Source organism: Helianthus annuus, chromosome 4, assembly GCF_002127325.2.
Source record: "Helianthus annuus cultivar XRQ/B chromosome 4, HanXRQr2.0-SUNRISE, whole genome shotgun sequence".
NCBI lineage: Eukaryota > Viridiplantae > Streptophyta > Magnoliopsida > Asterales > Asteraceae > Helianthus > Helianthus annuus.
This window is the reverse complement of record NC_035436.2, coordinates 180,019,054-180,029,697: the sequence shown is the minus strand read 5'-3', so window position 1 is coordinate 180,029,697 and position 10,644 is coordinate 180,019,054. Positions and strand designations below refer to the sequence as shown.

At 34.4% G+C, this 10,644-nt stretch overlaps 1 protein-coding gene across 9 annotated transcripts; it reads left to right on the top strand.

Moving 5' to 3' along the window:
• The first annotated feature begins 1,504 nt into the window (after nucleotides 1–1,504).
• LOC110937385 lies at nucleotides 1,505–6,462 on the top strand. Of its 9 annotated transcripts, XR_004890624.1 has the most exons (9): nucleotides 1,505–1,830; nucleotides 3,285–3,476; nucleotides 3,539–3,721; nucleotides 3,804–3,884; nucleotides 4,437–4,628; nucleotides 4,743–4,826; nucleotides 5,167–5,386; nucleotides 5,476–5,550; nucleotides 6,136–6,444. XR_004890624.1 is itself a non-coding variant. In XM_035988645.1 (8 exons), exons 5-8 carry the CDS (start codon nucleotides 4,518–4,520, stop codon nucleotides 5,496–5,498), a joined length of 438 nt encoding a protein of 145 aa, XP_035844538.1. In that variant the 5' UTR covers nucleotides 1,505–1,830; nucleotides 3,285–3,476; nucleotides 3,539–3,721; nucleotides 3,804–3,884; nucleotides 4,437–4,517; the 3' UTR covers nucleotides 5,499–6,462. The 9 variants fall into 9 exon arrangements, 6 of the variants coding, with proteins under 6 accessions (XP_035844538.1, XP_035844533.1, XP_035844536.1 ...); XM_035988645.1 differs by having other exon boundaries at nucleotides 5,476–6,462; XM_035988640.1 differs by having other exon boundaries at nucleotides 5,167–5,550; nucleotides 6,136–6,462.
• Nucleotides 6,463–10,644: the final 4,182 nt, after the last annotated feature.

The following is a 10,644-nucleotide window of genomic DNA, read 5'->3' as shown; positions in this document are numbered from 1 at the left end:
CCATACGGCATGGTTCTTCTTCTTTTGGGAATGGGCACTTTAAGTACAGGTCCATTGTTTACGTTGTGTTCTGGTTCAGTTGGTCGCTTACTACTATGCTTGCTTTTATTTTCGGCTTCCTTAACATTTTGGATAATAAATGGCATCGCATCTATGATTCCTTGTGCCACTATATGTTGGATGGCACTATTATCCACATGGTTTCCATTGTTATTGTTGTTCGGATTCTCGTTATTCAGATTATCGTTATGCGAGTGGTTATTATTCTGGTTTTCCTAATTCACTTCGTTGTCCATCTGAATTTTAAACATTTACCACATATTAATATCAATAATAATAATTGAATATAGCCAATCACATGACACGCACTTTGGTCAAAAGCGTCGAGCATTGCGACTTTACTCTATTCATATACTATGCGTCTATTAAACACAAGTACTGAAATTAAATTACAATACCGACTGAAATTTAAAGTTACACTACTAGTAGTAGGCATCCGTAGTTTTTTTTTTCTAACACATACACACATATTATATTATTATATTATATTATTATTATTTCTACCGTCTCCACCATCATTTCAAGGATATGGATTCATCCAAAAATCCGTATTGCGCTCGTCGTATTTCCATACTAGACGCTCTCCCACCTGTCTCATTCTCTCACTGCTTTCTAAAATTTCCTCACCAAAAGTCCTAAGTTCTTGTACGTTGTCTGCACTCATTGGGGGTGCAGGTTCTAAGACTGGGTTCGGAATTTCCCACCTGTCTCATTCTCTCACTGCTTTCTAAAATTTCCTCACCAAAAGTCCTAAGTTCTTGTACGTTGTCTGCACTCATTAGGGGTGTAGGTTCTAGGACTGGGTTCGGAATTTGGGATGCGGGTTCCTGGTATGGGGCCTGGTATGGGTAAAATTTATCTAAAATCTCCCTAATGAATGCATCGTTATCGTAATAGGGATCTAGAGGATCTAACCCTGGGTAGGCTCCTAGGTTGGGTATAGGCAAATGTAACAGTTACAAAATTTTTATTTATAGAATTTAAAATAAAGTATATAAAAACGTATATTATTAAACGGGTAGATCATGGGTAAGTTGACCGATAAAAATATGAAGTACCTAGACGGACCTAGGATCCGTTTAATAATTAAATTATAAATACATTATATTTAAACTTACTCCGTTTTTTAATGAAACTTGGTTCAAAATGTAGACACCAATATTCTCGTTCTAATGACATATTCATTATTTTATAAAACGTCATATTTTAGAAGTTATAAGCGATAAATGAGTGAAGCAGCTAAATTAATTATAATAATAATTTAATAGTAAAATTTTAACTAAACAAATTGAAATTTGAAAAGATATAGATGTGTACGTGTAAAATAGATAGGATGGAATCTTTTCTTTGACCATTGAACGTAAGCAACAAGTTTGCTCTTCAAATTTTAGTATAAATTGAAGGCATTCATCAACAATCCAACTGCTAAATCCTTCACTTTCTTTCTTTCGATCCCTCTCACAATATATATCAATATTTCCATTTTTTTCATTTAGTAATTCACCTATAATACTTCAAAGCCATGCCCCGTTTTAAGTGTTTTAACTCTCGATCACTGATACCCTTTCCGATTGATCTAGAGCCCCATAATGCATGTCAAGGCTCTGCCCGACTAAGTTCGTTGGGGTTCTATCTCGTGACATAGGGATAAGGTTGAATTAGGGTTACTATACTTAACACAAGTGCAAATATATATATTTATTAAATAGCTCAGGAGTTATACCCAAGATTATACCAGGAGGCTTTCTAGTTGAACCCTAAAGTTACAAAGTGAGTCCATTCTCTTTTCTCACTGTTTGTGAGTCATTCTCTTTTTATCAAAGCGTTTTCCCAAAACCCTACTTGTTTTCAAAGTTATAATTACATGGATTAAGTCTTTGTAATCTTCAGTTACTGCCGGTATGTGGGGTTTTGTATACATTACTTGATACCCGTCACCATTGGACAACGGGTTAGCCAATGGGTGATCTGACCATAATCACAGATACGGTCGAGTAACAAATACCGATTTGGGGTAATTGGTTGATATATAAACATTGTAATCGCTCTTAATACTGTGAATTATAACAAATGTGTTTTTGTACAAAAATGAATGAACTCACCAGTATTTCCTGCTGACCAAATGTTTTTAAAACGCGTTTCAGGTAATTACAGTAGATTGGAATAAGAGTGATGATACGGCACCGAAAGGCTTAAAGAAGTGGCTTATTTTATCAATTGAATTAAATTAAGGAAACATGGTTTCATATATTCGGGTTTACCTCTTATTAAAGCTATCTTTGTAAAACATGGGTTTTATCCCATCTATTTAATAAATAAAATCCGGTGTTTTCTAAACTCTGATATTTTTCCTAACTCACGGTCCTGATGAAATTGTCCGCTGCAATGTTTTCAAAATAACCACCGGTACCACTTGACTGCTCGCGGTTCCCGTCCAGGGTGGGGTTGGGGGTCGTGACAGAAGGTGTATCAGAGCCACTGGTTTAAGTCATTTAGGTGTTCTTTTAAATACCTAAACTTAAACATTATGTTAGGAAATTAATGTAATAACGTATGTGTTATTCTGTGTAGATAAATCTTAATATTCATATTTTATGTTTTGAGTTCGCAGTATGAGTGACCAATATGATTAAATGTACCCGTAGGCTACATAGGCGGATGTATTATATTTTAACTAGGCAGACACTTCTCTATTTAGAATTACACTTTATGGTCTATAGTTTTATAGCATAGATTTATATTAACGTAAGTTATATATTATAAACATAGCCCTATATTTATTTCATAAATTACATAGGGTCAAACATTTAATATTTTATTATAATATAAATATACCACCTGTCAGTCAATGAATATGTAAAAATATACATTACTATAAAAAAAGGACAACTTAATAAAAAAAAAATATAACATCTCTTAGTAAAAATGATCAAAGGTTTCATGGTGGTTAATAGTTGATACCATGTGTTCATGATATTTCAAAAGTTGAGACCTAATATCAATTTGATTTCTGATGATTAATTTAACATATAAATTTGTTTTCCTCTAATCTATACTATATTAATAAGCATATTAGAAGGACTTCTTAAGGTCATATAAATTTCTTTAAAACACCCCTAAAGCATGTTGTACAACCCTGTAAAGCACAATATAATTTATAATTCCAATTATGCCCTCCACTCAAAAAACACACGGGGTTCACAATTAGGGTTTCTCATTCTCAGAGCATTTTATCCGCCCCATCGAGCTGCAAGATCTGGCGATTCAAAAAGAGATCTAGGGTTTCTCTTGGTGATGCAAGATCTGGCTTTCTCAATGACACCAGATCAGCGAATCTCTCTCTATACGACACCCAATCGACTGAGTTTGAAGGTGGTGAAGGGTTTGGATCTGCCAATCAGTGACGTATGAGCAAGGTATGGCCGCTATTCTACTCAATGTCTTTTTATTATGCTAAATGAAAGATTATTGTTGTTAGGGGGTGTTTGGTCTGCCAATCGGTGATGTATGAGCAAGATTTCACAAGATCTAAAGACGGTGTGGTGTGTAGTGTTAAATCCGACGACTACGGTTACGGTGGTATAATTCTCAAGCCGATCGGTGGCAATAGAGACGAGTTCCGGTTTTAGATGGTGGTTGAGGTAGGTTCCGACAAACTGAGGTATGTCCGACTACCTCTTTTTTATTTGTTTAGGTCACAAGCTTCAGATCTCGAATTTGATTTTTTTCTTTTTGCTCTAAAGTTGCAGATCTAGGTTTCACCAGTTGGCGTAGGCGATACTGCATCATCAAAATGGATGGTTTCTGAATGGAGATCCCTAAAGGTACTTACATTGTTCTCAGATCTCAGTATGGGATGGATTTTTAGTTTAAATGAGTCATTTTGTTTAACTGGTTATGATTTGTGGGTATTTGAATTAACAGTTTTTATGTGGAGGCACTGACTTTTTGGTAATTTTATTCCTGCAGTTAGAAGAACATCACATGTATGTTTTGTATCAATCAAACATATAGAATCAATAAATGAGAACTGGGGTGTAAATGTAAATAAGTTTTCTGGTTTGTATTCTCTTTTCAGGTGTAATGTGTAAGTGAACTGATTTGAATCGAACAATGAGGTATAGAGTTAGGTTGAGTGATTAAAATTATAATTTGGATGCAGCTTGAATTTGAACTAAACATTTAGTTACCATACTCATTATTAATCTTTAAAAGGGTTATAAATTTGTAATACTTGATTATGCTAGCATGACTTAATTTGCATTGCATTGCATTTGGCATTTTGGTTTTAAAGCTATTGCTTGGGATGTCGTAACTCCATCTGCTTTGTCAGGCGCCAAGTACTTGAGCCAATCGTAACTCCATCTACTTTTCAGGCAGCAAGTCCTTGAGCTACCCGCAACGGGTCAGACGTTCTTGTTGACACAGCTGGTCGGATGTAGGACAACGAACCGTTGATGCGTGCACTATCTAAGCTTATATACGTCAACAGTTCGGACGTCGTACTTTTTGTCGGTGAGGCGTTGGTCGGGAATGATGCTGTTGATCAACTATCAAAGTTCAATCAGGTATTGAGTCTGTCGTCATTCTTAACACATCACATTCATAATTCATAGGGTAGATTAAGTTTTTACTTTTTAAATACATGCGGTTTAACAGCTTGTTCATTCCATTCCTAACAGAAACTAGCTGACCTTTCACCCTCACCGATCCCGAGGTTGATTGATGGAATTTTGCTAACCAAGTTTGATACCATCGATGATAAGGTAACACTCTTAAAACAGATCAGACTTGCTTTCTTGTGTTAAAACATAAAAACTAAAAACACTAATGAACATCTAACATAAACGAACACGTTACCGAACGTTCACGGACATAAATGAACGAACGCTGACTCTGTTCATGTACAGTTCATTTAACTAAACGAACGAAATCGCCTGTTCATTTTCGTTTCATTATTAAACGAACGAACACACTGCCAAACGGTTCACGGGCTGTTCGCTTCGGTTCGCTTGCAGCCTTGTAGAACTACAAACTTTAAGTTTTACTGTTGAGTGAACATTAACTGGTTTGATAATAATTTGGTGATTGATTGACGTTTCTCAGATGGTTCCAAGAGGACGTATGTACCGTGGACCAGCTAGGAACATAGCAGATGCAAATATGGCGGCGGGTGTCGGCAGCGGAATGCTTCCCGTATCTTACGGCATGGCGGGTGTTGGCGGCATGCTTCCACTCGATCCCGCTGCTTCCATCCCACAACCAATGCCAGTTACCTATGCTTACATGTCAAAAGATCCAGCTGGACTTGCTCAAACAAATAAAGGTTGGGTTGGACACAGCCAAGGTTCCCCATCATTTTGGAAACAGCCCGATTCATCCGATTTTGTCTCATTAAGTTCGATTTTATTTCAGGTCATCGTTTGGGTGTTCTTTGATCAGTTTGCTTTTAGATTCCAGACACAAGCAATTTCGTTTCAGCTAACTTTGGTCAGTATTTTGTCGAATTTAATCCTAAACAAATTTCCATGATAAGGAAATAAATAAAATTGAATAGTTAAGAACTCATCTGAAGGTAGGTAGTTGTGGGCATTCTGTTCTATCCATATATTTCCGGTCCTCTAAGATAAAGAAAATGATTTTTATGTGTTCCACCAAATTCTTCAGGTAAAGAAAATAACTTTTGTTTTTTGCTTTTTGATGGATGCTAGGCAAACAAGGAACTGTTGTAACAGCTGCAGGAAATATATTTTTTTTCATTTACGCTTTTGTTACCAATTTTTAAACATGAGTCTCTTCCGGACCCTATATTTGACCAATTTCGACGCACACATGAAGCAGTGCTTCATGGATCTGGCTCTTGAGTCGTTTTTTTGATTGCCTCATGCCTCAGGTGCACCACACATTACGTGGGCATCATGCGCGTATTTTAAAACCAAGGGTGCGCAAGAGGTGCACTTTTTAAACTTAAGGAACCAATTAGAAGTATAACCAAGTAACTTTCACCTATGTGTTTTTAGTTTGAATCAGTTTTTGCTTGGGTCGTTTAATGAAAGTAGCCGTTCCAATTTGTAGATTGTTGAAAGTAGTCGTTCCATTGTGGTAAAAGGAGGCTGAACAACTTATTTGATACTAAATATTGTTTGGAGTGAAACCTCTTGAAGTTGCCATCTGACATCTGTCCGGAAGGTTGATGGGTAAATGTGTTAATTTTCAATTTGTAGATTGTTGCCAATATTGATGTTGGAAGTTGCATATACTTGATGCAATTAAATGACAGACAATTTGTAAACATGTTCATGGTATTTTGACTTGCTGCATCAGTGTCTGGTGCCTTTGTGTTCAAGACCTAATGGTACGAAAAAAATGTAACGACCATGTTGTAATATATTTATTTCTCAACTTGTGATCAGATTGTAACTTTCAAGAGTTCATAACAATTTTTATGAACTTAAATATTCTAAAACTAATAATATAAGTTGGAGATTAAAGAAAATCACATACGTAGATGTTATATAAGTGATTAAAGTTATGATACTTCATAAAGAAATAACCACTTCAAATTATGATATGGCTGCTTATAAGTTATAAGTTATAACCACCTTAATTTATAATTTGGGTGCTTCTAAGTTCCAACGCTAATGTAAACGCCTCTCTTTAACTTTTATATAAACTTATAGCGGGTGGCTCATCTCTCCTCCACCCACCTTTTCTGTACGAGCTTTTTCATAATGGGTGCTTAGCCGCCTTCAAACCTTTGATTCTCCTACAAATTTGCTAATGATTTATGGAACTGTGAGAAGTGGGTTGAATATGGGTAAATAGAACCAAAGCCTTTTAATTTAGTAAATAAAACGGTTGTCAGGATTATAAAAAACATGAGGTTTAATTTATTATTACAAATATAACACATTGTGTTAAAATTAAATTTTAATATGATACGTGGAATTAAGAAATGAGGTTTATGTATGTTACTTTTGTTAGGAGTAAGACGAGCTTGAGTTCTGTCACAAAACTTATTTAATTTGAAATTGTTACCGTCAAATATCAATTATTGATGCTTCAATACTATCACTTGTTGCAAATTGCTTTAATGTTTTTCGTTAAGGGATGTAATAGACTTATTGATAGATGTATTTGTATAAGATTTATTTTATATTATAAAATGAGTGAATTTCAAGTTTTGTTCTTTATCTTTATATTCAATTTCAGACGATGTCGTTTGTCTTTAAATTGACGAGTTTTGTACTTATTTTTTTAAAATTTTGCACGCTTTATCCTTTAGTCCTAACCCATTTTTTTTTTGTTAAATTAGATCATTTGCTAGACACATAATGGTATAATTGAGTGGGCCCCATGCCCCCAACATCTAAACTTGCCTATTGTATGATATTTCATTATCTTGGGTAAAACGTCAATTTATATGGATTTAATACTTTTTAACATTTGTTATACATAATTTCAAACGACTTAACGTTTAGCAAACAGCAAAATCATATCCATAAGGATATCCTGCTTCCTTGACCGTGGTGTTGACGTAGTTATAGTTAACTCCCTTCCAAGTGGGTCATAGAAAGAGTTGCTCAGCTTCCGATGATGAACATATGGTGTTTGCCTTGCAGGGTCGTTAAGCAACATTCTATTCATGGAACTTCTGTATAGGCGTAAGTTTGTCTAAATTTTAACCTTTTGATATGTTTATAAGTTATACACAAAATGTTAAAAAACACAAATTGGGTTGAACGTTTTCGCTTGTTAGAAAAAACATTCGAAGGCGGATTGGTTTGATTAGTTTTGAGCTTATGGTTGTGCTTTTGTTGACTTGGCGCAGTTCGGTTTGTTTACATGCTTTTAAAACTCTTTAAATCCCCGTGACCGGTTTTCAAGTACCTTAACCGAAAATTTAGATTTTAGTTATGACCCAACTGAACTGAACTTTCTCATGCACACCCTTAGAATTACTAACAAGTATTGTGTTTTCTGTTGCATCGCGAATTTGGTTTTGGTTATGGCTCAAAACCGAACCGCCCCATACATAGCCCTAAACTCACCAGCCTAAGTGATATATTTCCCGCCGCATCGCGCGGGTAAACGACTAGTAACCAATAATATATAACTCTTAGAAAAGAAAATAATAATAATGAAAACTAGATTTATGACAAATCAAAACTAGAACTGTTATAATATTTATGAAATTGAAATTTCCATTAATGGTAGAAGAAATTTATTAATTTTTAATGGATTAATATCATAGAACTAGAACGGTGATTTTTATCTTAGTACGTGTCATTACTTCGAAAAATATATCTTTAAATAACCATATTATATGCACTAAACATGCCCACAAAATTTATAATTTGTAACGATAACTTGATAACGATATTTTTGAACTAACCCTTAAATATATATATATATATATATATATATATATATATATATATATAACAATAATAATAATAATAATTTTCCATCTATTCACGTAAAACTTAAGTACTTTCATCACATTGACACAAACTAGTTCGTTAAATTTGTACACTAAATTATAAGTCGGATGATTTAACTAAATTGCACAATTTTTATTTAATTTAACCTAACCATACTTTCTTCACATACTACATATAGATACATAGTATTCAATAATCCATGGTAAAACACTTAATACCATAATGGTTAATTTTGAACTTATTTAAATATTTCTAGAACTTATCACACATGCAAATTTGAGTTAAATGCTTGGTTGGTCCCTGTGGTTTTCAAAAATTTCAGACTTGGTCCTAGTGATTTACTAATTACACGTTTGGTCTCAAAAGTTGTCAAAAATGCACTCGGTTAGTCCCCAGCCCTAACATCAATTAAATTTCTCAGTTAAGTCCATGTTAAATAACCAAAATACCCATCTTCATCACCATCATCTTCATCACCAACCTCTGCAATTTTTAAAAACCTAAAACTAAGATATTCATGTTTCCTCTCTGTATTTCAACTCACACAAAATCCACCTTTTCTTCCAAATACCCCACATATCTCCCCTTTCACTTTTCTTCAAAATCCCAGCTCATTTCCCCTCTTAACTAAGCTTCTTCATCCTCCCCTGTTACAATATGTATAAATTGGTTAACTGCACCAGTTACTAGATATCATCATCCCCAATTGTTGAACTAAAACATCAAACTCATTAGAACAATGGGTGTTTCCAATTCAAAAACAGAGCCCTGCTGCGAACCATTGCGATTATGCAAAGAACGAAGACGCTTCATGAAACAAGCAATCGATTCACGCTACAATTTAGCAGCATCCCATGTTGTTTACATCCAATCACTTCATAACCTCGGAATCACCCTCGGTAAATTAGCAGAAACAGGGGAATCCTCTGTTCCACCATCTCCAACCCACATTGACTCTGCGAGCGCCAAACCTTGTTCTCCCGCAACAACTCCGGCCATAGATGCTTGTTCTCCCGCAACAACTCTGCGAGCGCCAAGCCTTCGCTGTTAACTCCGGCCATGTCTCTGATAGATTTATCAAGCATTCGCTGTTAACTCCGGCCATGTCTCTGATAGATTTATCAAGCATTCGCTGTTAACTCCGGCCATAACTCCGGCCACCACATCCGCTACTATGGTGGTGGGGCTTGTTTGAGAAGAGAGAGAGGACCTTGGTGGTGGTAGGTGATCTGTGGTGGTGGTGGTAGGTACATAGAAAGATATATATGGGTGACAGTGAAATGGGGATTGAGGAAGAAGAAGTGGGGTGCATCTCTTTTTGGGTTTTTTTAATTATTTAATTGTTTAAGGGTAATATAATCATTTCACACAATGTTAACTGATATATTTAACTGATGTTAGGGTTGGGGACCAACCGAGTGCAATTTTGACAACTTTTGGGACCAAGCGTGTAATTAGTAAACCACTAGGACCAAGTCTGAAATTTTTGAAAACCACAAGGACCAACCAAGCATTTAACTCTGCAAATTTTAGTAATTAACATTATATCTATGTTCTCATATATACTGATTAATTTTCTTTTGTGACAAACTAAGTTGTACTACAAAAAAAAATTATTTGTGATTTTTAACCACTACTAGTATGCTTATATCTCTATTAACATATGTTGTGTATCTGTAATCATGTTTTTATTCTCTATCATTTAAAATATTATACTTAATAAATGTAATAATTTTTATTTTATAATGTATTATAAAAGAAGATAAAAGATGGTCCTGATGGTTTGTACAATCAATATATATAAAAGAGATTAGATAATTAATTTTTGGAGGTAAAAGATATTGTAAAATGAAAACATCTTTTCTTATCCGACTTAAATCGATAATTTAATATCTATTTATTTATTTTACTTGGCACGTTAAAATTTTCCAATACATTCTAAGTTATTGGTTCATTTGCAAGCTAGAATTAAAATAGATATCCCACATAAAAATAATTGACTCAAATGTATGTTTAATACGTTTGCCCTTTATATAGCTTCATTTAAGAATCAAATTACAATCTTAATATTATAATATTTTTAAATAAATTACTATTATTATTGTTTGAGAGATGAATATACATACTTTAGTACATGTAT